At 40.3% G+C, this 27,409-nt stretch overlaps 2 protein-coding genes across 32 annotated transcripts in view; one reads left to right on the top strand and one right to left on the bottom strand.

Annotated features, from left to right (window-relative positions):
* MRE11 (MRE11 homolog, double strand break repair nuclease) overlaps positions 1-21,669 on the bottom strand; it is a 59,167-nt gene extending 37,498 nt beyond the window's left edge. For 6 of the 29 annotated variants that reach the window (XR_011138725.1, XM_068930465.1, XM_068930469.1 and 3 more), the window contains exons 1-16: positions 21,540-21,645; positions 20,362-20,476; positions 19,722-19,854; positions 18,691-18,851; positions 17,978-18,065; positions 16,875-17,016; positions 14,953-15,067; positions 13,523-13,708; positions 12,974-13,145; positions 12,199-12,279; positions 11,535-11,661; positions 9,553-9,656; positions 6,869-7,042; positions 4,915-4,977; positions 3,736-3,952; positions 2,710-2,792 (exon numbers count right to left, since the gene is read on the bottom strand). Coding sequence is in view for 23 of the 29 variants with exons in the window: in XM_068930465.1 (XP_068786566.1) it covers positions 2,710-2,792; positions 3,736-3,952; positions 4,915-4,977; positions 6,869-7,042; positions 9,553-9,656; positions 11,535-11,661; positions 12,199-12,279; positions 12,974-13,145; positions 13,523-13,708; positions 14,953-15,067; positions 16,875-17,016; positions 17,978-18,065; positions 18,691-18,851; positions 19,722-19,854; positions 20,362-20,381 (1,866 nt within the window). In the remaining 6 variants the exon portion in view is untranslated. The other 23 variants (XR_011138721.1, XM_068930466.1, XM_068930450.1 and 20 more) reach the window with 16 other exon arrangements.
* Positions 21,670-21,702: 33 nt separating this feature from the next.
* ANKRD49 (ankyrin repeat domain 49) lies at positions 21,703-26,858 on the top strand. Of its 3 annotated transcripts, XM_068930478.1 has the most exons (4): positions 21,703-21,776; positions 22,460-22,747; positions 23,428-23,614; positions 25,644-26,858. In XM_068930478.1, exons 2-4 carry the CDS (start codon positions 22,475-22,477, stop codon positions 25,691-25,693), a joined length of 510 nt encoding a protein of 169 aa, XP_068786579.1. In that variant the 5' UTR covers positions 21,703-21,776; positions 22,460-22,474; the 3' UTR covers positions 25,694-26,858. The 3 variants fall into 3 exon arrangements, with proteins under 3 accessions (XP_068786579.1, XP_068786576.1, XP_068786578.1); XM_068930475.1 differs by lacking the exon at positions 25,644-26,858 and having other exon boundaries at positions 23,428-24,604; XM_068930477.1 differs by lacking the exons at positions 21,703-21,776; positions 25,644-26,858 and adding an exon at positions 21,820-21,946 and having other exon boundaries at positions 23,428-24,604.
* Positions 26,859-27,409: the final 551 nt, after the last annotated feature.

Raw genomic sequence — 27,409 nt, 5'->3', positions numbered from 1 at the left:
ATGAAGAGAGACTAGCAATGCTATTGATTGTCCTGTACGTCTCACATTTAATGGACACAGTGATGCACTGGGTAAGCCCGATGATGTCTAGGCAGTATTTTAGGTCACTGGCTGAGGCTTTTGCATGTTAATTTTGCAGTATCTGTCAAAGAAAAGGAATAGCTATACCCTAGTGCCACAGGAGGTAAAATAAATGTGCCAGGAACATCGACCTGGAACGGGCAGTAGGCAACATCTTCCTGCATACTGTACCCAGTTGCTTCAGGAAGAAGAAGGCGGCGACTTAATAAGCTCTACTCGATGTAGAATGTTGGCAGCCCTTAAAAAATGGAAACTGGACCAGTTTCTACAAGTTGAGTAAACTCTAACACAAATCCGCTTGGTCTTACTGTGTAGCAAGTTGTTGGAACACCAGTTGGTACTAGGGGAGATAAACTGATAAGCTACTTAAGCCACACGCTGTGAGCAGTCGTTCATTGCTCCAGGGGGCAGGCTCTGAAGAAACAGCACAGATAATCGAAGCATTAAAGAAGAAAAACAGTGCTTACAAATCTAGACTCGAAGCCCAGGCGAAATACTCCAAGGTCGATGGAGCTTAGTTTAAATAGATGGGCTCCTGCCAAAAGGTCAAAACTTGCTAACAACCCATTTGGGGCATGCTTTAGTCAAAGTCCTCATCATCATACTATTGCAAGACCAAATCTTTCTCTCTTTTTTGTTCTTTTTTGGAGAAATTGCATATAAAGGTTAGCGAGAGCTGCTACTTTCCCTTCCAGTCACAGGATACTTGATTGCAGCCAGGAGCGAGAGGTCTTGCCAGAGGGCTGCCTATGCCTGAATCCAGCAGAGAGTTTTATCATCACCTGTTTCTTCAGCTGAAGTTTAGTTTAATATTTCAGTTTGACAGCTTCAGAGCTAGACCTCTGAAGATATTCTTTTGGACTTGCTAATAAGCTGCAGTTAAGAAAGCAAACTGACATATGAATGTTGTTTTTTATGAAGGTAGTAAACAGTTGAGGGATGAAGCACCAGATCCCTGCAGAACACATGTGGGAGTAAGAAGAACTATGATAGCCCCATATAGAAGGGTTAGCAATGAATTAAGGAGGAGCAAGAAGCCGTAGCCCTGATTTGTTCAGGAAAAAGTCTGCTATTATAAAGGAGAAATAAAAATGCTTCTAAGAATTTGAGCATGTTTCATATGTAGTTCAAGAATATAAACAGCTTGATTTACCATTACCTGCAAATGTATGATAAGGTTAATCTACAGGTGCCTAGTTTGGGTCTGCTGCATCTGCATGCTGTCCCAAGATCTAACACCTGTTAAGTGCAAGTGCCTATTTCTACGACAGAAAAGAGGGGGCTCAGTCACAATTAAAACACAACTACCAGTATCTCTAACAAGAAAGAAGTCGTTTATCAGTTTCACCTCCAGCTCTCAGAAAGAACAAGAACAAAACGATCTCTGCACACCCCATAGCATCTATGGGCATTTTAAGCAATCCACATGCCAGTACAGAAGGGGCACCATATGCAGTATCTGCAAACTCAGAGCACACTGACAAGAAGTTCAAACATTCCATCTTTTGATCTAACCAAGTTACAAAAACTACCATAGCTTTGCCTAGGAACATATACTATTCATAATCTATTTTTAACAGGGAGTTTAACAGAACTCAAGATCTTAACAGAGAGTGTTATTTAAACTTGGCTTGCTAAAGGGAAGTCATTTAATATGTTTATGGTAGGATCTCAAAAGTTTTACAAAAGTAATTTTGTAGCAGTTACTTTGAGATTAAGTTAATTGTTTACAGCAATGAAGTAGAATAAAACACCCATTGGCTCCAATGCAGCAAAGTAATACACCTATAAATAGCCCTGACGACAATAACTCAACAGAATCAACACCGCTGGAGTGCAGCTCGTAAGGAAATTCGGATAATTTGAAGTTCTAATCTCAATTTCCTGAAGGTGATAGTAATCTAAAAGCCACATCATTGTACTGAAGAGATTTTTCAGGTTAGTGTATGTATTTTCATTAATATGCAAAGAGGCCATTTAAAGACCAGGTGAAAAAGGTAACTTTCAAAGGCAACTGTTCTTATGAAGCAAGAATGAATGAATTTAGTTTACTTTTGTGTCGAGTCATTCAAGATTTATACAAGCATACCACATGTCCCAATCTTCATTCTTAATCATTGCTATATTCACTTCAATTTTCCTTACACTATGAAAAAGAAATGGGTGCATTTACTATTTGTATTCTTCAAATCCCAGTTTTTTGCTGAATGAATGCAAGCGAACAATAGTTATTTGCATCTTCCAAATCCTAGTTATTTGTCACATTCATCTTGATCGCATTCAACTAGCCTCCACCATTCTTGTAACAAAAAGAGTTCTTTACAATGCCAGAACCTACTGGTCACGCATTGTCCTTCACTTCTGAAGATACCATTCTGGTTGCATTTTATAACTCCTTGTCAGATATGTGACCAGATCAGCTGATTATGGAGTTAAATGCCATCTCAATGTTTTATGAGGTCTAGTCAATGAGATTTAGTGAACTGTCTCTCTCACACACAGTTATTTCATTAGAGTCAAAAATAATCTCACAGCTGAATCTAATACAAATAAAGACAATTAAGAGACTTCACCATAAAATAGACAGTTTCATTATAATTTGAGAGAGTAGATTAGAGCAGACATACCATCCACAATAGACATGTTCTTAGCAGGAATGGACACAGGCTTGTATGTTCTGCTACTAGTAGCTGATTCTTGACTCGTGTTTCCTGTAGGAATAATAAGCAGGATGCAGTTCTGTTCAGAGGGTTGGTTTTTTTATTTTTATTTTTTAAGTTTTTTTTTCCTTTAGTCTGTCATTACCGAGTGGGAAGTCACTTAAAAACATCCATTCCTCTTCACTCCTTCCCTTCCTTCCTTAAGTCCAAGCCTTCCTGCATGCTGAGGGCCTGCTTTGGGTCAAGCTCCACACGCACAGCCTTGTATCAAATGCACCCCAGATCTGACTACATCACAACTATGTTGGAGTACATGCTTATAAAACTATCTTCAAGGCACAAACCAATCCATTCTTAAGATGGCTTTGTTCCAACTCATCCTGCTCTTAGATCTCTCACTTTCAGACTTCTGTGCGTCTTACTAAGACAAGTCAAAGGAGAATATACTACTGGCAAGACTCCAAATTACATCATTAAGTAAGCCTCCATAACTGAAGTAAAGCAATCACTGTAAAGTACATAACCACATACAGCCAAAGAGCTGTTTAATTCATCTTACTGAGGAAACACTCCCTACTACTTTCTCAGTCATCAGAAACAATGAAGTCTCAGGTAAATTGTGTTAGGATAGAGCTAATCTGTACCTCCTCCTTATATTGATAAGATCCAAACTGTTGCACTACCATTAGCAGTAAGAAAGCTACGTTGACACACTTCATAGCACACACCTTCCCAACAATGCATTTCTTATATCTCCCAAGTCTGCTAAGTTTCCCTAGCAGGGAAGGAAGACAATTAAACTGTGAAAAAGTCACAGCTTAGGCTTTGTAAGGCAGTTAACCATATATGGTATGGCATCATAAATATTTGTGCAAGATTTTTCAATAGGAGTTCTTAAGCAACAAATTTGCACTGCATGGTAGCGTCAGAAGAGAGTCCCCCTTTTAAAGAAAAGGGTCAGTAACTGCAGTACAAAGAATTAGATTTTTCTTACCTCTTCCCCTTCGAGATGATCCTCTTGCTGTTGAACTTTGCCCTCTTGCACCTCTTGCCCTACCTCTTCCCCTACCCCTTCCTCGGCTCATTGTTGAAGGAAGGCTGTCATCTGAATCACCAGTGGCTTTCATCCCCATATCCATTAGTTCTTCATCACTGGAGGCTGAGGCAAGAATTGTATCCTCAGATCTGTGGGCTCTAGCTCTGGTCATTGCCTGAAAGGGAACAGTAAGTGATATAGGAAAAGAACCTTAAAAGACGAGATGCAGCAGTGTTAAATCCTAGTTTTCATATGTATGTTTAAACAATTCAAACTCAGTAGATCTAAATCCACAGCTTTATGAAAGTCAAGGAAGTCTGTCAAAAACTAGGGTCAAGAGTCACCTTATTTAATTTAGAAGTGTATATGGGAAGTAGTTAACCAGCTCCATTCTGTAAGAGAGCGTAGTTAATAGACTATGGTCAGTGGAGGTTAGTGAAGAATTTGGACCATCTTATGTTAGATATGTACACCTAACTCCGAGGAAGTGCCCTCTGGGTTCCATTGACTAGATCTTTATTGATGACACTAGGTACTTGGACAACTAGTTCCCATGAAGTGAACAAGTCCAAATTAGGAAAGTTGAATATCACTCCAAGTGTCCTTCTCCTTAAGATTTTATTCCAGTCCCATATAGCTTACAAAGGCAAAGGAACCAGTGGTGGTGGTGGCTGCAAATTCTCTTTGGAAAGACATCTACCACCGAGACCTGAATCTTTGGGAGATCTAAGATCTGAATTGCTGAGAAAGAATACAGTACTAAGGTGCTGCCAAGATTCATTCCTTCCAGTAACATCACTCAACAGAGCCCATCTCCACCGGTGATGGGATCACAAACAGCTGAAGATCTCTGGAGATCACCTGCCTGGTCTAAGGTCAGTTCAAAGTAAGGACTACTGGATATTCAGGCTCATAAAATAATTTACACAAGAAAAGAGACCTTAAAAGCCAAATCAAGCAGTAGCTTAGGCACATACTATACTAAGGATGTCTTTAAAAAGATTTGCTAATCTTTCCTAAGCAGATAGGCACTTTTTCCTCAAGGATCATGTTCAAGTACTACACTAAGCTACTTCTTTCATATGCCAAAGTCACCATTCAATTCTTCAATTTACATTCACAATTCAAAGGACTTACCTCACGAACTTCCTCATCTTCTTCTTCAGTATTCTTTCTTCTACTCTCCCTAAATCTTCGCACCTGAATTAAAAAAAAATTCCCATCAAAATAGTAATTTATTTCACACAATTCAAGATACAAAAAAAGTGAGAAGTCTTGATCTCTGAAATATTAAGTCAAACTCAATCGACTTGTTACTGGTGATCTAAACAAAGCACCTTCACGGTAGATTTGTTCTGAATGGAAGCAGAATGACAATTATTTTTCAAGGAAAGTTTTGAAGGGAAGACAGCAACAGCTCCATTCCCGAGTTTCTAACACATTCTACTACTTTGGGAGATACAGAAAGGCCCTAACTATTCAGCAATCAAGAAATTTCAAGTGAAAGTAGTACAAAATATCTTGAATCAGCTCCAGAGTGTCCTGGATCAAAGTCAGTCATACAAAGGTCCAGGGCTCAGAGGGCCTCAGAAGTTTCAATATTACTTGCTAAAAAACAAACAAAACGCACACATTAGCATTCCCACTCCCCCCCTATGCCAAGTTGCTGCTCACATGAGAAGAAAACAAAAGTGTAATAACAGTTAAACAATCTGTTTAGAGCCCTTTCCTTCCTACTTCCTTTCTATAACTACATTATGGGCTGTTTAAGAATCTCATGTTATCTTTAACTCTCCTATAGCTACATCACTGCAGGGGAAAAAAGCTTTGTACATGATGAAAAGTAGGAGACACTACATTCAAGAGAAACAGAATACAGGTAATTAAGCAATAAGGGACAGTTAAATACGAGTAACTGGAAAAGAGGGGGTTGAGATGAAGAGGCACATTAGAAGGAAATAAGATTACAAGGAGACAAATATTGCAATGTACACATACAACTAAGAAAGCTCAACTTGTCAAGTATGGAGAAGATATGATGGGGACAAGGAAATAAGATGGTATTAGTCCAAAAGACAAAACAAAAATCCTGTAAGTAGCACAGAAAGCTTACAGGTACTAATTGTTCATGGCATCTTTCAAACCCTCACGAATTAAAGCAACAAGCATGCAGGTAGGTGCAGCCTCCTTCCCTCTCCCCACCACACCCAAGGGTATTCTTTACACAGTGCACAGTTAAGCTGTAGAACTCCTGATCATACTATGCTTGGCTATAAGTTTACATGCGGTCAAGTAGACGCTCAAGAAGTTGATGCAGAAATCTATTCAGGATTTCTACACACAGAAAGCAGGTTTAGCTCCGGACAACCTTGAGCTGCAAGCAATTAAAAGATAGTAGATCACTTGAAGGAAAGTGTCCTTTATGCTTGCCCTGTTCATGTACTCCTTCCTAAGGCAGTATGAAAAAAAACTAAGAACAAATTTTTGTTTTAAGCATATGTAGTTGAAGACTGCATACTGATCTAGACAGATTTTTGGTCTAAACCCAGTATGAAATGCTCTTAGATCCTGAGACTTATACTTTTAAGATGTGTTCTCCAACAGTAACACATTAGCATATCATATATGCTTATATCATCATATATGCTTCTATTGTTATCTAGTTAACTCTATCTTTCTCGCACTAGAGATAATTTGTCAATTAAGCCTCAGTCCTTCAGGACTAGATTATTAGAGTGAATGAGTTTTTGTATGTAAGATTACTTAGCATCATGTGTGGTATGTTTCACGAAAGTTTGCACACAGCTAGAGGGGCAGGAGATCTTTTTAACGTATGTGTGTGTGCGCAAATAAAGTGGAAATCAGCATAAACATACCATAAAACACAGTTTTAATACAAGCTTTTAAACTATCTATTTGAAACTTCATCATCATCACGTTAGTTAATTCCAGAACACAGGTGACTGACTATAGACAAGCGTTGCACCCACTGTGCCACACAGGCAAAGCTATTAAACCAGTTTTGAGTGCTAACTTTTCTACTGTCAGTCTTGGCCTTTTCTAAAGAATAAAGGTTTACAGTATATACTACCTCCTCATCTATTTTTTCTTCCTCTGCATCAGTGCGACGCTCCTTAAGAAACCTCTGTGTTTTTTCTAGTTGAAACTTCACCAACTCTTCTATAGCATCTTTTTCTTCTTTGTCTACAAACTCCTGCACTGCTTCTCCCATTCCTCTTTCAGTTAGAAGTGAAAGCTGTACTTTCTTTAAAAAAGGGGAAAAAACTGTTAAGAGAATCTACCATCAGAAAAAACAAGTAACATTCCTGCTATTTCAGATAAATATTACTTTAAGTTGATAGTAGAAAAAGTAACATGCATTGAAGATTTCAATCAGAGAATAGCACAGCAAAACCAAGCAGGTGGTTCTTCATAATTACATAGTTATATAGTCTTCATAGTTACAATCCTCTTGATGTTAGCGTGATACATATAACTTAGAGCATTTTCCAGATCAGTCAAAGAAAAACATTTCAGGATAAGTAAACAAATTACAATGCTAGTCATATGTAAAATAATTTGTTCTGAAGGTATTTCTGAGGAAAGTGAGAAGGTAAACTGTATTCTTTTCTAGTCCCTTGTCCTTTTTTTTTTTTTAAATTAAAGTAAGATTAACTTGCAGAGAAGTAAAAAACCTTTTAAAAAACAGCCACCGAATTATTAATGATTGACTACGAAGAAAAAACTTATTAAAATTTTACAATAATTCTAAATATCAAAAAAGGGGCAGTTTCAGAGCAGTGAAAATTTTTATTTTGAAGCATCACGAGCTATTGAGCAGAACTCTACTCTACTGAAATGCAATTCTGTCAATACCAGTAGTTCTTACTTGTTCATCAAGATATTACTACAGACAGCAAATAGTCAAAGTAGCAGAAGCTACTGGTGCTGTTTCATTGCCATTCCCTCCCATCTCCTCTACCCTCCTTCCCCAATACAATAAGGGGAGAGATGTTCTGAGAAAGAAATTCACACATGGATACATTTATTGGTAATAAGCATTATTTATGCTTATTAAAGATTTTTGATCCTCTACATGTCCCCTAAGAACTGTTTTGTGAGTTGCTTCAGGAGACTAAAGGCTTCCCGGGGTGGGGAGGAGGGACCTCAGCAGAGGAATAAATTCTATAGCTACCACAAAAACAAGAAGTTAACAAAAAATAATAAAACGATCACCTCAAAAGAATGACTGATTGTAATTACTGAGATTTTTAACACTGACTTTCAGCAATAAGCTTTCTTCTAAAATGAAAAAAGTACATACTAAAGAGATAACAGCAGTGATTTTAACTCCCAGGCCTCAGCTTACCAGCAACAGTGAAACTGAACAGTCTGGTACTTGTTATCTTTGATCTAACATTTGTTGAACATCCAGCTACAGCCCTGTGGTACCCAGGGATCCAAGGACTGTTTAGTTTACCTGATCAGAGAAGATCAGGTGTTTAGAGCTTGAAGCATCATATGTCATAACACAGTTTAATATCCCTATCTTACCATAATTTGGGGGCACAATATGCTTTTTCCTCTTCTTTTCCTTACACCAGTGTCAACTTAAAAATATATTATCCCCCTACTGCAAGCCTCGCTGGAACACTGATAGGTCCTTCAAAATCTTTATAGATAGATGCTAATCAGCTGAAGCAGGCTTCATAAATGGCAGGACCAGTAAATGAGATATTTATGCAAGAATGTACAAACAAGGTGAGAGGACGGTGTAAGAGGACAGAATTCTGTAGAACAAGGGAGGAAAGAGTAAACGCAACAATTTATCATAGGACACCACAGTGCCCTCTGCTTGACACTGCTACCCTTCTCAAGGTAATTAGGGGTAGCACACATCTGAACAAATATATCTCTCTGAACTAGTTGGCCTGGGCTCCCTTCAACATTCAGAAGGCAGACTGACACTTCCAGGGCATGATTCATCCCAACCTAATACAAGCACCTAACACACATCTAAGGTTAGGCAAGATGAATCTCATCTTAAACCAATATCTTTAGGAATTTTTGCCTAAGGTTCCATGTTCTAATGACTTTCTGCAAAGCATGTTCTGGAAGTTATGCTTCTAGATCATGCATCTAGATCATGCATTTGGGTGTTTCAATCCATGGATTTTTTTTTTTTTTACCCAAGGCCCTGCAGCACTGGTGTGGGGACAAAGAGGATAAGTTAGACCTAATGAAAGGGTGGGGAGAAAGCAAACTAAGCAGGTTTCCCCTCCCCCCCCCAATCATCATCTTCTCACATTATATTTAAAATGGAGGGAGTGGAACTGCAGCATGTCTGATTGTAGACAAAGTTCTGCAAGGTAACAAATTACTTCAAGTCAGTTGGTAATAGTACCTGGTATGGCAACACACTGATCCTATACTAAATTACAGTAGCTTCTCTCTCAGAGAATACTATCTTATCTTCCTCCAGTAAGGACATGACACATCATTTAGTACAGGGCAGATATTGCAAGTTCATATGAAGAGTTTTTAATGATGCAAAACAGGATGCCTTCATATATCCTATACACAACGACTACTTGTTAACCTAAGACATGCACTTTATTCAGGGATACACATACATTTATACAGGAAATAGGTTATACCTTTGGGTGTATGCCAAAGACTTCTCAGGCCGCACCTCTTCCATTAAGAAAGTAAAACGTGCAAAGAAGATGAAAACATGATATATCATAAACAAATTCATAAGAGATATAAGGATACCTTCTCTGCTGTCTGAAAATACTGCTTTACAAGGTCTTCTACCCTCAGTGTCATCCCCTCAGAAGCAGGTCTGCCAACCAGTTTTCCAAAATTAAGATCACTGTCTAGAATAGAAAAGCATATTGGCACTATCACCCACTATTCAGGCAAGAGTTAGCAGCTTTCAATTAGCATGACTCCATGGGCAATAACAGGAAAAGTGATTAATGTAGGCCTCTTAAGAACTGTGATCCCTTTTAGACATAGAAGTTTATTTTTAAAACTGTAGACTAATGTACGGTAACAGATAAACGTAAGAGGTGCAACAATAATATAAGTTAGAACTGCCTCTCCAGTAGATACAAAAATAAAGTTCTTCAAACTCAAATTTCTGGAATGAGAAACTGAACACTATGTCCTGATGGTTATTAAAAATGAATTCAAATAGATCACAACTGGGAGAAAATTGAAGGACCCATCCAAGCACGAGGAATGTTAAATGAGTAACTCTGTTATTACAGAATAAAGTTTCTTCTGAAGCCTGCCGACTGATTTTAAGTACGAAAGGTTCATAGTTTGTTGAGGTTGCCCCCAACACCACGCAGTGTGGTAGAAATGATAAAAGAATGATGGTGATAATCAACTGGGGTTACCATTTACCATGCCAATTAATATAAAAACACTACAGAGCGCTTCTAGACATTTGCCGCATGCAAACACAAAATAGAATATTTTGTTAGCTCTTTTTTATAAGCAGCTATGACAAAAGAAACAGTAAAACCTTCTGAACCATTAAACAAAGTCTTAGCATCTTCCCGTACTGAGTTACAGCATTATGCACATGTGCAATAGAAATTATGTTTGCTTTACTAGCCGCCTAATTTTTATTAAAAGGTTCCTGAAGCTGAGATGCGTATTAAGTAGACAAATGACAATGCACTGACTAAACACAATGAAAAGTATGGTAGCTATACCGCTTTCTGAAAGTGTTAATAAGATTATGTAACTAGCTAAAAAAAAAGAAAAAGTAATGCAACAAAACTCAAAAAAGTAAACACCTCACTAAATGCAGTTTTTATTCCCAATACGTAATGCTGTCAACTTCATAGAAGTTACAGTGTAAACAAAAACTGTCAATGGAATTGGAGTACTTAACATAGCACATCAGTGCATTCTAACAGTTCTTCAGATCAGCACAGTATGTTCTTATGCAAGCTGCATTTTCATTAGTGACTACTGATCCAGCATTAGGGCAAAACTGTCAGCATTTGTTATCCATTTCTTAAAAATTCTAGGCACAGGGAGTATTACAACATCTATTATTTATTTTGTAGAAATGCTTGAATGAAGACATACCTGGAGCAAGTTAAAAAAAACAGTACGTCATACACATGATGAGATAGGGCAAAGAAAATACTCTTGCATATTGGGACTGCTTGTCTTTTAATAAAAAAGTCTCTCAGGCACATCTCCTCTATTACTATTTTAGGCATAAATAAATGAATTATTTACTACACCAATAAAATGAAAAAAAAAAACCAACAAAAAACAGAAGGGAAAAAAAGCACAGCACTTCTCTTTTTTCCTTACAGGATGTCCCAGAGTCAACCATCTCATGCTGAAAATCCCATAAATGAGATGTTTAACACTCTTCGTGGTAGCTATCACAGAATCATGGAACAATTCAGTTTGGAAGGGATTCCTACCTATAGGGGGTACATGTAGTATTTTAACTTTTTAAGATTTGAGGGCAAAAAAGGAATTATTTAAGAACAACTGTCCAAAGACGCTGCGCCAAATGTCAAAATTTAAGACAAACCCAAGAAATAGAAAAGGAATACTTGTGCAATATTTAAACTTGAATAAAACTACACCTTTACTCCTTGTGTAACAAACGAGATGGCAGACACCAAGCTTTTGCAAAGGCTGGTTAACAAAAAAATGAAGCGTGTAAAACAAATGAAAATCAAAAGAAAGTCAGTGATTCTTTCCTTTCTAATTACCATTCTTCTCTTTTTGTTCACGATGCCTGAAAAAGTGTATGATGTCTTTTGGGTTAGCTATCCTATCCACATACTTCTGGCTAAAACGATGGACACTGAATGGTTCAAAGCCTCCTGTATAATCAACCTAAGAGAGGAAAGGAAACATTTAAAGATGAAACAAATAGAAACAGAAGTCACGTAGACCAAGATAATGTTGTTACCCTTCAAAGGCAAAATAAAAGTAAAAAAAAAAATAAATAAAACTGAAATTAATACTTTACCATACTATGTAGAATAGCTAATAAGAGCCCAGATTCCTAACTTCTTCCCAGCATTGTTTCCTTTTCTAGCCTTCAGGAAAGTTTCCATATATTATGTTATAAACAAACACAAGGCCATGACCAAAAAAACCCAAGCAATCAACCAACAAACCACTCTGTAAATAGAGACTTTTGATCCCCTCGCTCAGAAAAGCGACACTGAAATACACTTACAATCTCATCCCTTACTATAAAATGTTATAACACGTGCTAACCTAGCTGTGGGATGAAGACAGATTATATTTGCCTGTAAACATTAAGAAATTTTGTATATTATACCATTAAACATACAGCATGACTTTGCTTAAACTTTTCACAGTGACTTTTTAGAATAAAGCAACCCACACTGAACAACGTCTTACTCGTAATCTTATGAGAGGCTTCTCTGGCTGCTGTGGATTTCCCAGACGTTCCCTTTCTGCGTTATCCAGCATCATTTCAACCTGTGAAGCAAAACCAAGCCTTCAGTTTCTTTTTATTCTCTTAAAGATGTCTGAACCGTTCAAGTATAACCTAAAAGTATATCCAATATAGGTTGAATAAATCCAATACAAAATATTCAGCCAAAAGTCATAGGAATGGGAGAGAGAAAAAAACAACCCACAATGAAAGGCTTATATTTCAGATACGTTATTCCAACAGTGCCTACACCATCCATACTGTTCTACTCTATAGCATTTTAGCTGCTATAGTTTGCAGAATTAGCAGTTCTGCAGAAAAGCAACAAGAGACTAACACAAATCCTAAAAAAATTAAGAGCGACCAATAAGCCTGCCCTAATTACTCAGGTTGTTTTCACACTGCACAGCCCAACTATCTGGGTTTTGATGGGTATATTGATGCTGGTTCCAAACAGAAAATGCGTCATTGCCCCCGCTCTCAGGCGGGAGTTTTCACACAAACATGATGAGGACAAAGAGATCAGAAAGGGGTTACGCAGCCTACTTCAGTAGGTCTTTCCAGTTAGGGAATCTGGGAACCAAGGCTGCAGTGAACATCATGAAATTAGGCTCCTGTGAAAACAGCCTCAGTCAAACCGACATCCTGTACGGCAAGATATAAGACTTCTTATCTTCCGTTCTTAAACTAGTCACAGATCACATTGCCTATCCATATGCTGTTAGCATTACTAGTTACCTTTTCCATGCAGAATGCTTGTATTGCCTGAGTTACTTTAGGATTATCTGGATTAAACAGATCTGGATGATCACCTAGAACAATATCCTCCATGTAGAAACTTCGCACCGTCTTTAGAGGAATCTTCTGCATTTTCATTTTTTTCCCTTTAACATGCAGCAAACCAACATGTCTAGAAAGAGAAAGGTAACTTACTAGAAGAAAAATCTAACAAAACTAAGGTACAAAAAGTTTGTCTTAAGTCCATGTATGTTTTACAGAGATAAACATAAAAGCCATAGGAGTTCTCAGATCTGTGCTTCAAGGTTGAGCCTCCCAAACTTTAGTTCTAAGAGTTATATTGTACTTGTTCCACATACAAGCATATATAAACAGTCCCTTGCAGTCCAAGGACGAGCCTGACTCATGGCTGAGTTGGGCTGCATTTGCTGCAAATGTTAGATTTAATGTTAAGTGAAGCAAAGATAAATGTCCTTATCAACACAACATGGAAAAGAAACAAGGCAAGATATAAATAAGAAAAAAAAAAAAAAAGAAGAAATCACACACTTCTTCACAGCTTCTCCCGGGGACAGAGACGTCACCACCGAACTTCCAGGTTGAGAAACATAGAAACGCTGCTGTTCATTTTGAGTTGGAGCTATTTTACACTCGTGTTCATGACCCCATACAACAAGATTAATAAAGTCATCTAAAAATTGTTCTGGAATGTAATTAGTGGCTCCATGTTTGCTCCTGTTCAAGAGAAGAGAAAAATAGGGGGGAAGGGGTGGGGGGAGGAAGGGAAGGAGGTTAGTCACAAAATAAATCATCTAAGTGTGATTTAAAGTGATAGAGATATGCCAGTAAAAATATTTGACATTTCGCATCCAGTACTCTACTTCCTAATCAAATAGGAATTGTTCAAGTGTTTGGTTAAACAAAAAGGCAACTTATACCGATTAAAGTCAGGAAAAATATTTAACTGACACAGGGAGTTTCCTTAGCATTTTTCTGTTCCGAATGAAGCTCGTTCTTCTCTACTTCCTACTTTTTATTTAGGCCCCTTTCCTTCCTTATCCTTTTTTACTTGGCTTGCATGATCTTCATATAGAGTTTTTCTCTATATGAATGCTTTTATAGCACCTCAAACTTTTTTTTTTTGAAACTTGTTTTTTTTGAACAGTGAGGTCAAAAAAGGCTGATTTAAACAGACGTAGGACACCCCACGCATCCTTCCCGCTTTCATCTTTACTATTCATAACTAGCAGGTAGCTCTCCTAAAATAGAAAAGAGGAGAACTCCTTAACACTACTGGACAGAGACCAGTACACAGTGTTATCTCAGCCCTATCTGTATACTTCTGCCTCATTACTTCCCACATGAAGACTGCATTCTGATTCACTCAGGAAAAGCTATATGAAAGTACCTAGAAGAGATTGTACAAAATACTGTAGAATTGTACCAGTCTTATCAGGAACTCTTGCCTGTTCCTAGTAACACAGCTGGGAGAAACGCGTAGGCACAGAGAAGGTGGGCTAGCTAGGCTAGAGGCTCTGTGAAGTATAACAGCGCAAGCAAAGATCTGGTACTTGCCAAATTATAGCTCAAATTAACACAGCAAATGCAATGTAACTGCATCTACAGTTGATTTTCTTTTCAGCTCTAACATGTAGACTTAAGACTTAGTTATATGCATTTTATAACACAAATCTTGCCTTATGCCCAACTATGAGAGTCAAGGGAGCAATCTCCCAACATTCCCAATTTCTTTACTTCAACTCTATTCCTTTATGATCTTTCTATAACAAGAACAACTGTAAAATAATGCTTAAATAAAGGGGAAAAACTTAGCTTTTTGGGAAGAAAAAAAAAAGGAATCAGCAACTCAAGAGGCACCAAATACCACATCCGCCTCTCTTGCATATTCTTTTAAAGGCAGTTTAATGAAACAGCATAGAGAAGTTCAAAAGTCCTCTTGATTGAATCAATATTGCTACCTATTTTGGTGAATCACAAACAAGTTAAACCAACTATCCTCATCTTCCTTTGGTCTCAGCATGGTTACTTGTTTATTGACAAACATACGATACAACCTCTCATCTGGAATGGCTCCTGGAATAAACAAAATAAAATGATTTAATGTTTTTCATTTTATTTTTGTTTGGTAAACCGACTTTTTATTTTATAGCATCTGTATTAGCAACTCTATTAAAAAGAGCATGGAGAAAAAAAACTTTGACAAAATTAGATCAAGAAGTCTGAGGTATGATTACTAATTTGAACAGATCACAGTTTAAATCAGTTATTTTCTAGGTAGGCTTTTTTTGAAAAGAGGACATTCTAACATGAAATTCTCCTTTAAATAACTGCTAAAAGCATTTTCATTAACTATATCTACTTTGACACTTCTTGACAGTTTTCTGTGCAGAACAACTGACTATGGGCAGAAGGTAATATTATAATAAGGTGTTTTGTTTCTTGTTTACGGAGTAAAAAACATACTTTGTTGCAAGGATGATTCTAAAAACAGATACTACTGACTAGAAATGGTGTTCTTAAATTCTCTTTGAAATTATCTTACAAAACAAAAAATAAACCATGAATTCTGAAGTCTGTGCTTTACTGCACAACAGGGAACCGATCATTTCCCAAATGTTTTTAAACAAGGGGGAAAAAAACAAATAAACAAAAAATTGCACATGCCTGAATCACATATTCAGTATTTATGATGAACTTCAATAAAATCCTACAGAGTTTACATTATTTGTACACGAATAAGTGCTCGCTATCTCAGAATAGGTCAGGAGGGTACATAAGCCTGTCAGTAGCTCAAAGAAACTTTTTATGACTGTACATTTTGATGCACTAACATCCATGCTTTAGAAAAGTTGTTACATTTCCTGGTAGCGGTTCCGAGTACTAGAAAGTCAAATGGTTTTTAATATGTTTATACTGTGACATTAGAACCCTCATCGTTAATCCTTAAAATACCTAATAAGCTTTTAAAGTATCTCATTAAGCACAGGGAATCGTAGCCAACTAGGCCTTAACTTGTAGCTGTAAAAAATTGTTTAGAAATTAACGTTTAGGCACTCATGATTGGACATAAAATAAGAGGGGAAAAGGTAAAGATCCTAACAATTAACTCCTCTGGATAGAAAGTGGACAAGCATAACCTGTCTAAATAAGAAACAAGGGTTGAGGGGCAGGGGGAGAAAAAAAATATTAAGGGACAAACTGAAGATGAAAACCAGCACAGAACAGCTTTAAAATATGAAACAAGCTTCTTGAAAGAAATTGAGGTTAAATGCGACAGATGTTGCTCATGAACTACTTCAGACAGACAGGCCAGAACTTAGGTTTCTGCTCAGTTTGTTTTTAAACAAAACCAAAATGGCACACAAATGTACAGTGTAAGTTTTACCTGGAAAGAAGGAAGCAAAATACAAAGCAAGTGAGAAATTAAAGAGTGCAATCGCCCTGACTCAATGCACAGGCATTGTGGCCAGTTTAAGCAGGGTTCATTTAAGACTATTAGAAATACAGAAATACAGTTATTGAAGGATTTATAAAAAACAAAGCTATGTGGCAGACAATGAAAGTGCAGCAGGGGGAAGAACATGACATTCCCCAGAACATCCAAATTGACAAGAGAGACAAAATAATCGCGGTCCTATAAAAACAAAGGCATAAACCTAAGAGGTTAATAGTCTTGTTGCAAACTCACAAAATAAGAACACAGGTGGTGCATGTACATTCCTGAGCAACACGCTATCACAGAACTGATACGCTTAAATTTAATATTACTTAGTCCTTTGTGTTTGTTGCACCATTATGTTTGTTCCAAACTTAATTTGGACCTATTGAACTTTGGTAATACATAAAAAGTCTGCCAGAGCGAGGCTAGACTAACACTTACCCAAGCCATATAGGGCAATTTTTGTTCTGCCTTTACGCAACAAAATGGGACTAATATCTATTTTCTCTACAGAGGTTGAACGTCCGAAGTGATTCAGCAATCCTGCACAGCTTAAAATATCCAATGCACACAGTGCATCTGCCTATGGAAAATAGTAAGAAATAAATATAAAGACTTTCAATAGAACATTTACAGAAATTGTAGTTGGAGTAATAACATAGTAGCTGTGAAAGTCCAATCAAAATGTGTCTCGAAAGGGAAAGAAAGCCTCTTTCCTTAAGTAACTTCTACAGTTGTAGACCTCCCCTACATACATTAGCATTTTTTCAGCACTTACCAGCATAGAGGCAAAATACATTTCCTTACAAGTTTTGCCCCATTTTAACAGACATCTGCCCTTTAAAATTGTTAAGAAAAAAAAATAAAAACTGACAAAGGCTCTCAGATACTACAAAAAAGTATCTGGTTAAATTAACTACTTAGCAGTAGCTCTCAAGTTAAACTTCCGCTGTTAAAACACTAATCTGTGTGATATGCTGGTAACGTTAGTAACTATTACATCTCAAATGCATGATTATTAATACAGAACATATACCCCTAGTGGTTTTTCCAACTAACTGTTCCTGTTTACTTCTAGATGTTGATTTTCAAAGAATCATTTGATCATTATTAAATTAGCTTCCTTGAAAATGTAAGTTTATTTGATAGGTAGTGTATACAATAGACTTGTGTCTTCCGAGAGCAAATCAAGAAGTTACTTTCCTGAAGAAAAAGGCTTCTACTCTCTATAAACAGAATTGCTTTTAGAAACTTTCTGGAGGTCTATCATTTCTTGGCGAAAGAAGCGCTTCTCTTCTTAAGGACAGAAGTCTAGGTAAACTAAGAGATTAAAAGCAGTCCATACAGACTGCTTAATTTCCTTCCTTCCTTTCTTTCTAACCTCACGCTCGAGGTGTGGCCACTAATTAAGAGAACTCCTAAAGACATACAGAAAGATTTAAATGAAGAGAGAAACAACAGACTGCAGCTAATCTGTTCTCATAGAAATACAGGTTTAATATTATTTCTGTAATATAATACCATAGTACAACTATGATAATTACCCCTGTGGGATCATCGTGATTGCCGTGAATACTAAAAATTGGAATAGAAATGTTGAGATTTCCATCCTGATAGTTCACCCATGGAAACCTGAACAGAAAGGGGAAGACAAGTTAAATTTTATCCATAGATTTGTTTATAGACAATTCACAGTATTCTCTTCAAATCAGTATCATCATAAATACATCATGACTGTGGCAAAAATGAATACTGAATGGTTATGAGTAAGCTTAAGCTGCACAGTGCAAGACTTATCTATGATCTGAAACGGAGCTTCTCACTCAGAGTAGGGTAGCAGAGACAGGTGTTGCTGCTGTTGTTTTTTTAAGGGCATGTTTATGAGAACTGTATGATACATGCAAGAGCAGTGAACTGGGCTGTGCAACCTTTCTCTACACATGAAGAACTCTGCTGATTTTACCACAACATTTCATGTTAGTCGGTTTCTTCATATCATACTGAAAGGTTAGGACCTACGTATCATATAGAAGTATCAAGGGTTACAAGATATTTAGAAGTTTCTCAAAAAATGGTATACAGTCACGTATAGGCTTAGATTATAAAAGAACACAGATGAGGTGATGCTACTAACTGTCCCACACAGGCCTAAAACTTCAAGGTTCTATTCACAGAAATTCTAAATAATAAATTCACAATATATTAACCAATAACCAAATGAAATAAGCCACACCATAATTTATAGAAATATACTTACTTGCTAAAATGAAAATTAACTGCCTGATCACTCAAAATTTCAAAGTGAACAGGACGATCACCCATGCAGTATTTTCTTAGCGACTCCAAACAAGAGTGTACTGTTTTTCTGGAAGGTTTGTTTTCATGAAAAAGGTCCCCACCTAATAAAACAAAATCCACCTGTATGCAACAAAAAGCTCTATTATTTTAATATAGCATTTTCTACTACCTTAAAAGACTTGTTAACAACCGTCTAAGTTATATCTTTTAAGGAGTTCTATATATCTCATCATAGCTGGACTTCTAGATAAAAGACTAGTTTATAGTTGCAGACATTCTGTACTTCATTTTCTCATGAAATTAAGTAAATTATTTCAAAAAAATTACAATCTATGAAAAAGTCTTTAGGACAGAACAGACTGTTAACAAAAAAAAAAAAAAGAAAAAAAAGGGGGTTTAATAATGGTCCCAAATCAGCTCCTGAATGTTTCCTTTGATAGTCAAGGGGAGATGCATATCTTTTTATTCCCGTGATAGTAGACGGAGGAAGTCAGTACCTACTGCTGCATTACTTTGGGTGGATGTTAGTTTCTGGATATATTTAGTTTCTAAAATAGGCATAAAAAAAATCATCAAGAGTACAAGTAATTTGACTGAAGTATATTCAGTTCTTAAGAACAGTTACAACACTTGAAAAGTTTTTAAAGAGTTCCTGTTTTCTGAAGAGTTCCTGTTTTTGAAGACTTTTTTTTTTTTTTTAAAATCATAATCCTCACTCTCCCCAGTTCTTTTTCCTTCCTCTGGAACTGGTAACAGCAAGCTGAAATCACTATTAACTTTACCAAAGTTATAGTTTAAGAAGAACACTCTCATGAAGGAAAAAATATTTCTTTTTAGCAAGACAGAAGTGTAAGTCGTCGCAATAAATAAATAAATTTAGTTTGTTATTACTAAGACTGCACCAGGACTAAGCTTTACACTACATGCTTTTGGGCTCCAATGGACTTTCCATGGTCTCACTGTTTTCTTTTCCAAATAAGTACTACTTACTTCATTTGTTTGAGCTTGCTCCAAAATTTCATTAAAAGTTACAAAGGTATCATTTCCACGTACTGGGTCTTTCTCCAAATATCCAAGATGAATATCAGTAGCAATTAGTATTTTAAAGGTATCTTCATCATCCCTGAGTAAAAAGGGAAAATTAGTGCTGAAGAACAATATAATTGAGAACTATAGCACTGACTTTATTAAGATAAGCTGTTCTGTCTGAAGTCATGAAGCACACAGGAGAACTTGTTACAAAGTTTTACTACGTTATCTCTTCTTTCCTGTAACGTTCTCAAAACATGTAACTATCGTTGCAAACAGTACTTCAGATAACTAAGCAAACTATTTTGAAAGTTAGGTCATCTAAATCAGTCTACCACACAGCTGAAAACATCTCTTTGAATGAACTAATAAAATAACTAAAGAATCCTTTGTGTGTTTTCTGCCTCTAAAAAGACTTAAGAAAATAAGCATTCCTCCCCTCTGTTTGCACTGGTGATCTACATACACACGAGGGAAAGCATGAGGATCATAAGGATTTGAAAGAAAACATTAATGCAAAACCGAGCTCTTCTCAACTCATTCCAAACACACAAGACTTGTTATTTCCTAGGTCAGCACGGAGGTGAGGAGAACAGCTTACTGTGAGGTGATGGTACTCATCTTTGTGCAGAGACTGCTCACAAAGAGGCTGCAGACACGGCTTAATAAGTCCGGCCAGAAACTGTGTTTCTAGCTTTGAAGATGCTATATAATATCTAAGAGAGAAAAACGCAAACGAATTATAATCGAAGGTACAGCGAACCGAGCTGCCATCTACCTAGTCTTTCAATAATAAGGATTCCTTGGGGAAGAAAAATAGCCGCAAAAGCCCAGAACACAAACAAAAAACCAGAAAAACAAGTTCAGGCAAGGAAGCTTAGCTCAACCACTGACGGCCGCACAACACATCTCGATCACACGGGGCGGAGATGAGCCAGCTCCGGCTCGCACCGGCATGCAGAGGCAGCGGCCCCCCGAGGCGGGCCCCAACGGCGCTCCGAGGCAACGGCGGCGAAGCGGGGCCGCCTGAGCAGACAGACCGGGCCGCGCCGGGCCGGCCGCACTACCTTGAGGCCACCGGGGCGCGCCCCGCGGCCCCCTCCGGCCTGACACCGCCGCCTGGCTGCCCCGAGCGCCGCCACCGCCCAGGGCCGGTCCAACCGGCCCCACCACCCACCGTTCTCACCCCGCGGCCCGGCCCCGCCGCCCCTCCTCAACCCCGCGGCCCGGTCCGGCCCCGCCGCCGCCCCTCCTCACCCCGCGGCGCGACCCTGCCTGGCCCGGCCCGGCCCGGCCCGGCCGCCGCCCCTCCTCACCCCGCAGCCCGGCCCCGCCGCCGCCACCGCCCCTCCTCACCCCGCAGCCCGGCCCAGCCCGGCCCGGCCCGGCCCGGCCCGGCCCCGCCGCCGCCCCTCCTCACCCCGCGGCCCGGCCCGGCTCGGCCCCGCCGCCGCCCCTCCTCCTCACCCCGCGGCCCGGCCCGGCCCGGCCCGGCCCCGCCGCCGCCCCTCCTCCTCACCCCGCGGCCCGGCCCGGCCCGGCCCCGCCGCCGCCCCTCCTCCTCACCCCGCGGCCCGGCCCGGCCCGGCCCGGCCCGGCCCGGCCCCGCCGCCGCCCCTCCTCCTCACCCGCCGCCGCCCCTCCTCCTCACCCCCCGGCCCGGCCCCGCCGCCGCCCCTCCTCCTCACCCCGCGGCCCGGCCCGGCCCGGCCCGGCCCCGCCGCCGCCCCTCCTCCTCCTCACCCCGCGGCCCGGCCCGGCCCCGCCGCCCCTCCTCACCCCACGGCCCGGCCCCGCCACCGTCGGCCCCTCGCGCCGTTTCCATGGCGCCGAGGGGGGCGGGGCCCGACGCGGCGACCGCGCGAGGCTCTCGCGAGACCCGCCCGGCTCAAAGCGCGCGCGCTCGCCCGCCCTTCGTGGAGGTAGGAGTGGTGCGATTGGTCGGTTGGCAGCGTCCGTCCCGGTAGCCGCCTCCGTCACTTCCAGCGGAGCGCGCGGGCCGGAAGCGCCCCTTTGGTGAGTGGCGCGCGGGTGGTGGCACCGCCCCGCCCCCGGAGCGCGGCCCGCGGGGGTGGGGGGGTAGCGGGCGCGCTCGGCTCTGTGGCGGCCTGTGGGGGAGGGCGGTCGGGAGTGGGCACAAGCTAAGCAGGGCCGGCCGGGGTCCGAGCGCGGATGGGAGACGGCGGGTGCGTCAGGCAGGCAGGCGGCGCTCTGCCAGCAGCGAGCACCGAAACCTGGTGGTGGGAGGCTCAGAGATAAACCGGCCCCGAAACTCTGGAGCTGGGCACCCTTGAGGCTGGCAGCGGGTTGGGCCCCGCGGGAGCGGAGCGAGGCCTGCGGCCCTGGGCCTAGCCCTGCCGCGGCCCCTCGCGGGCCCGGAGGTCTCGACGCGAAACGTAGCGTTTTCGGTGTCCTGCGGGACGTCAAGTGTGCTGTGCCGAAGACCTGCCGGCTCTTGTGGTGCGGCTTTGAAGGCGATGCGGCTGCCGAGCGGTCGGCGTTAACAGGGAGCGCTGGTGACGCGCCAGAGGAGAAACAGGCCCTTCTTGACTCCTGCCGCTCGACAGCGAAACCGTGGAAAAAATCCCGGGGGAATTTTGTGTTTCAGAGGGGGAAAAAAAAAGGGAAAGAGCGTGCGAGAAAAATCGCGACGGTAGCAACAGAGGGAAAAACGTTAATATCGCGTATCTGGTTGTTAGAGACACTAGGCGAAAATGAGCGAAGGCAAGCGTTTGGACGAGAAGGGTGCTGAGGGAAGGGACGAGGACAGCGAGCCGTTAGCGGATTTTACGGAGAACTTTAACCAACTGGAACTGCTGGAAACGCACAGGCATTTGATTCCTGTAGGAACTCAGAGTTGTTGGTCGGGGCAGTCTGAAGATGAAGAGGACGAACAAGAAAAAAGTGAGGAATGGTATGAAATGCAAGAGAAAAAAATGGAAAAAAATCCAGAGAAATTGCTGCTCTGGGCAGCTGAAAACAACCGGGTAAGATGTTCATTTTCTTCATCTGTATCACTGACAATAATGTTATCTTGAATAGATATCTATAATTTCTTCCAGCAAAAACCTTACATATACTTTATTTCATCTCTCTAAACTATTTTTGTCAAGGTTTTGCAAGCCGCTCCATATAGAAGGTGTCTGTTTTTGGTACAGTCACAGCCAGCCACCCACCCATCCCTGGGTAAATTAGTTTTCAGAACAAAAGCTCTGATCGTAGTTCAAGTAGCAGCACTTGGACGTGTTTACAGCGTGCTATAAACTAAAAGCATACAAGATTTTTTCTTCACAGAAACTAAAAGCATGCAAGACTTTTCTTCACAGAAAGTAAGCTTTTTAATAGGGATGAAAGGCGTGTGTTTAAAATTGTGTTTATTTTCATCAAAGCTACATATACAGAGAATTCAATGTCTGCTTTCCTATCTTGTTAGTGCAGAAAAACTTGTTGTTCTTTAAAGTGGGGGAGAAAAGACCAAAATTCCTGTTTTATCTCTAAAAGAACCAGTGATGAAAAAACAATTTTGTTTTTAAATTTTACGTTGCACCTAAGCTTTTTGGAGACTACAGAAACTTGCTTTTTGTAGTACTTTTCTAGAACATAACAGTAAAAGCCATACATCTCACTTGCAGTGTTTCATATTAAATTATCTGTTTTCCTTACATAGCTGAGTACAGTGCGAAGGCTACTTTCCCAAAAGCTAGCTCCAGTTAATGCTCGTGATGAAGATCAATACACTCCTCTCCATCGAGCTGCCTACAGTGGGCATTTGGACATTGCACGAGAATTGGTTGCCCAAGGGGCAGATGTTCACGCGTTGACCGTGGACGGCTGGACGCCTCTGCATAGTGCTTGTAAGTGGAACAATACAAAAGTGGCCTCATTCTTACTTCAGCAGGGTGCAGACATCAATGCTCAGACAAATGGATTGCTGACACCCTTGCATATTGCTGCAGGAAACAAAAACAGTAAACAAACCCTCCTACTTTTGCTGATGAATCGCTATGTGAAACCAGACCTGAAGAATAACTTGGATGAAACTGCCCTTGACATTGCTAGGAGGACTGATATTTATCACTACCTTTTTGAAATAGTAGAAGACTGCATAAATTGTGTGTCAAATACTTGAAAGTTGTAATTAAGCTTGGGAATGTGAGTTTTATTTCCTCTTGATTGTTAGACAGGACTCTGTATGCTCAGCTGTGGTGGTCTGTCCATTCTTAATCATGATTTAATTGGAGATATTTTAGTATTCTTATCCATCAACATGTTAGTTTTTTTGCAGTTCAGTGACAGTAGGTTCGTACTTTGAAGTGTGATTGCTGTTACTCAGGGTATTCAGAAAATTTCGGTGAATTCAGTAGTTTCAGTGAGTCTCCACTTAAGTAGTGCACGTTTAGAGGGACCTACTATAATTAGTCCTAAACAGTAATGTCTTTTGAAATGCAGGGAAAACGGGAATATTTACTTTATGTGAAAAAATTCTAGCTTGGTTATGCAGACTTTATTAAAGCTCATTTGGAACTTAATTTTTGAGAAATTTAACTTTATAAAGACTCCATGAAAGCTGAAGATGAATGTAAATTACTTGGGGGATACACAATGTTTGGTGATCCTGTTGTACAGCTTATTATAAAATATTAAACAGTAAATGTTATGTTGTCATATTTTTAATTGAAAAGTCAATAATGAATGCAATTGCCTGTTCATAATCGAGAGCATTATTCATAGAATGCTAAAGTAGTTTCAGTTTATTTTTCTTGGTACTTTTCAAGGAAATGACGTTCTTTAAAGATCCAGTTTGCTTTTCTTTGCAAATGACTTGAGTAAAGTTTTACAGTCAACATACTATTGTGTTTGATTTAGTTATACCTAACTTAGTGCAAGACACACTCAACTGTGTTTCTCTTCCATGTTTGAATCTCTGGACAGAATCCCTTATTCCAACTCAAATACTAGGACACCAACGTGGTTTAAAAGCTTACTAGTATTTTTTTCCCTAATTTCCATACCATTCTGTTCTTTTCGCTTCCTTATTTGATGCGTTTTTAATTCATGATAGATAGTATTGCTAACTATAGGCACTCAAGTGTGGGTTGGGCTTCTAAAAGTCCCGACACTGATTTGACTACCAAACTCAAGATGTATTAGATTTTGAGTCCTTTAGCATGCAGCTGAATGCAGGTTTTTATCTGCAGTCATGCAGGCTAGGACCTCAGTTGTTTACAATGAAAGCTAGGGCCCTTAGGTGTTCTTCATGACTTCAAGTTCAAGGACTTTAATGAATAGGCTAACTTCACCCAAAGATTTGCAGGGAAAAATCAGAAGTGTTGATAATACTACATGATTCTTTTTTTTTTTTCCTGCTTTGCCTAATGACTAACACATTGGAATAAATAAATGCAAACTCTATTAGACTCTTAGCAAGCGTCTCTCATAGCTGTCTAAAGAGATATCTCTTAACTTGAATTGTGTACTGCAATTTCAGTTGATTCTGCCTTTACACAGCTGTAGCTGTCTAATCACAGGACTGTGTCACACTTACTCAATGGGCTGCACTTGTTGCCCAGGATCCTCATCAGCAACTGTTTGTTAACAGCAACTGTCTATCTATTACTAAAATGGATTCAGTCATTCCTACTAGCATTAGTGTTCCTCTGAGGTGTGTATTCTAAAGTCCTAGCTCTGAGTACTCTATTTGGTTTAACTTAGCAGGAAATATTTAGGTAATGCTATACCAGTGTTACTGTTCACATCAGCTGCAGTGATCAGCATTTGCTGTCTTTCAACTTCTTTTAGAGAACTGGCATATCTGGATTACTTAGCTATCAGTAAGAGGTCTATTAATTTTTTTTTTGCTTTTTTTCTTTTTGCTTTATTTAGTGCAAGTTTCAGACAAAAATCATGACCTCATGCAAGCATTTAATGAGTGAATTTTTAAGGATCAATATAGTACATCTCAGAACAATTGCTTTGAGCAGGCACTCCGCCCTAATCAGAGTGAATTAGAAGGATACTGGCAGAAGTTCAGCAATGCTGTTAGCCCAGCATGGGATCTGTAAAGCAGTGGATGAGAATTGGACACTAAAGTTTTTCCCATGATGATGGCACGCTGTATGATTCTGACCTTCAACTTTTCCATCTATAACTCAGGACTGGAGAGACTTGTTTCTATTTGTCAATCAACTTGAACCGAAAAGGGAATATGAGATTTGAAGTACCGTCACTCCTTATAAGAACTCTTAACAAAACATTTTGTTGTCTTGTGCAGACACCCTACTAAGTGGTTTCCCCCCAAGCTCCATCTAGCTGCCACTAATGTGGACTTGCACGCTTTTAGCAGCAGCAGCCAGCAGGGCTGGGATATGCTGGCCCGCATTTGGTCCTCTGATCAGGCACCTATAGTGGACATCACCACTGCTCCAGCTTTCTACAGCACTGTTCAGCATTTCTGTTAGAGAATACAGAACTGCCTTTGAAATATGAATTGATCAAGATGATTTTTAATGCTAGGTATTTTGGAAATCCGGTGTCTGGACAGCTGTAGAAGATGAATGCACCTTGAAATGCATCAAGGAAAACTACAGAAATGTGCATTGTATGGATCTTCATTCTTCACTTTTCATGTGTAATTATGTTTTAAGCTTTTATTAATAGTGTTGTAACTTTTAGACACTGAACAAAGTGTAACACTAAACTTCCAGAATGCAGATACACATTACTAAATCTAGCAGCTGTACAGGAATATACCAACACATTAGTGTATCTTGTTATCTGAAAAAGCAGACAAGGCAAGTTCATATTTCCAAAATCATCATTACTGTGCATTTGTGTAACCAGACATGGTTTACGTGTTCTATATTCTCACTTTCTACTGTATGCAAAATATGACTTTGTCAAAGCGATCTCAGCCATACACTGTACCAAAACTCGTCTTGTGTCTGTGCGTGTGCCTGCTGCCATCCGGCGGCTCTCCCCCTTTACTACAGCGATTTCTAACTGCTCTCTCAAATTTCAAAAAAAGAGAGTTAAATAGCAGCAAAACGAGGGGAGCTGAAACTCTGCTTCGCTCCTGTAAATAAAGTATGTCCTAATATGCGTCATTTTATAAAGGGCGTTATTAAAACAAGCTGATGCTTAGGCCTACGTCATGCCTCCAATCAGACTGGATTCGTCTGACTTTATTTTCCTCAACCCGCTGTTTCCTCCCTTTGCGTGAGGGACGCTCGGCGCCTTGTCAAAACGCGAGGCAGCGGCAACTCGCGGTGGGGCTCCAAACGAGGTCGGGGCCTGCCCAGAGCCTCGCCCCGGCGGCTTGCACCAACCAACCCCCCTTCTTTAACCAGCCGCCGCATTTCCAGGTCGCGATGCCCTGCCCGTCCAAAGCAGGCGCCTAGGCAGCGCTGAACCGCTGTCCCACAGCGCAGCCCGCATATTAACGAGACGGGATGAGCTGCCTTCGAGGTCGCCCCCGCAGCCCGTCGTTACCCCCGGCTTGCGGAAGGGGCAAAACACCTCAGATGCGGGCGGAAAAGGAGACGGGCTCGCCCGCGGCCACGCATCCCCCGAAGGACGAGGCCGGGCGGCCCCAACATGGCGGGGGCGGCCCCAACATGGCGGGGGCGGGGCCGCGCCGAGCAGGTGCCGCC

Source organism: Struthio camelus, chromosome 1 (assembly GCF_040807025.1).
Source record: "Struthio camelus isolate bStrCam1 chromosome 1, bStrCam1.hap1, whole genome shotgun sequence".
NCBI lineage: Eukaryota > Metazoa > Chordata > Aves > Struthioniformes > Struthionidae > Struthio > Struthio camelus.
The sequence above is the reverse complement of the archived record's forward strand: the minus strand, read 5'-3'. Positions and strand labels throughout refer to the sequence as shown.

Coding starts and splice junctions, on each gene's coding strand:
- ANKRD49 (XM_068930475.1), top strand. CDS start 22,475: ATGAGCGAAGGCAAGCGTTTGGACGAGAAGGGTGCTGAGGGAAGGGAC. Junction 22,748..23,427: donor GGGCAGCTGAAAACAACCGG/GTAAGATGTTCA, acceptor TTCCTTACATAG/CTGAGTACAGTGCGAAGGCT.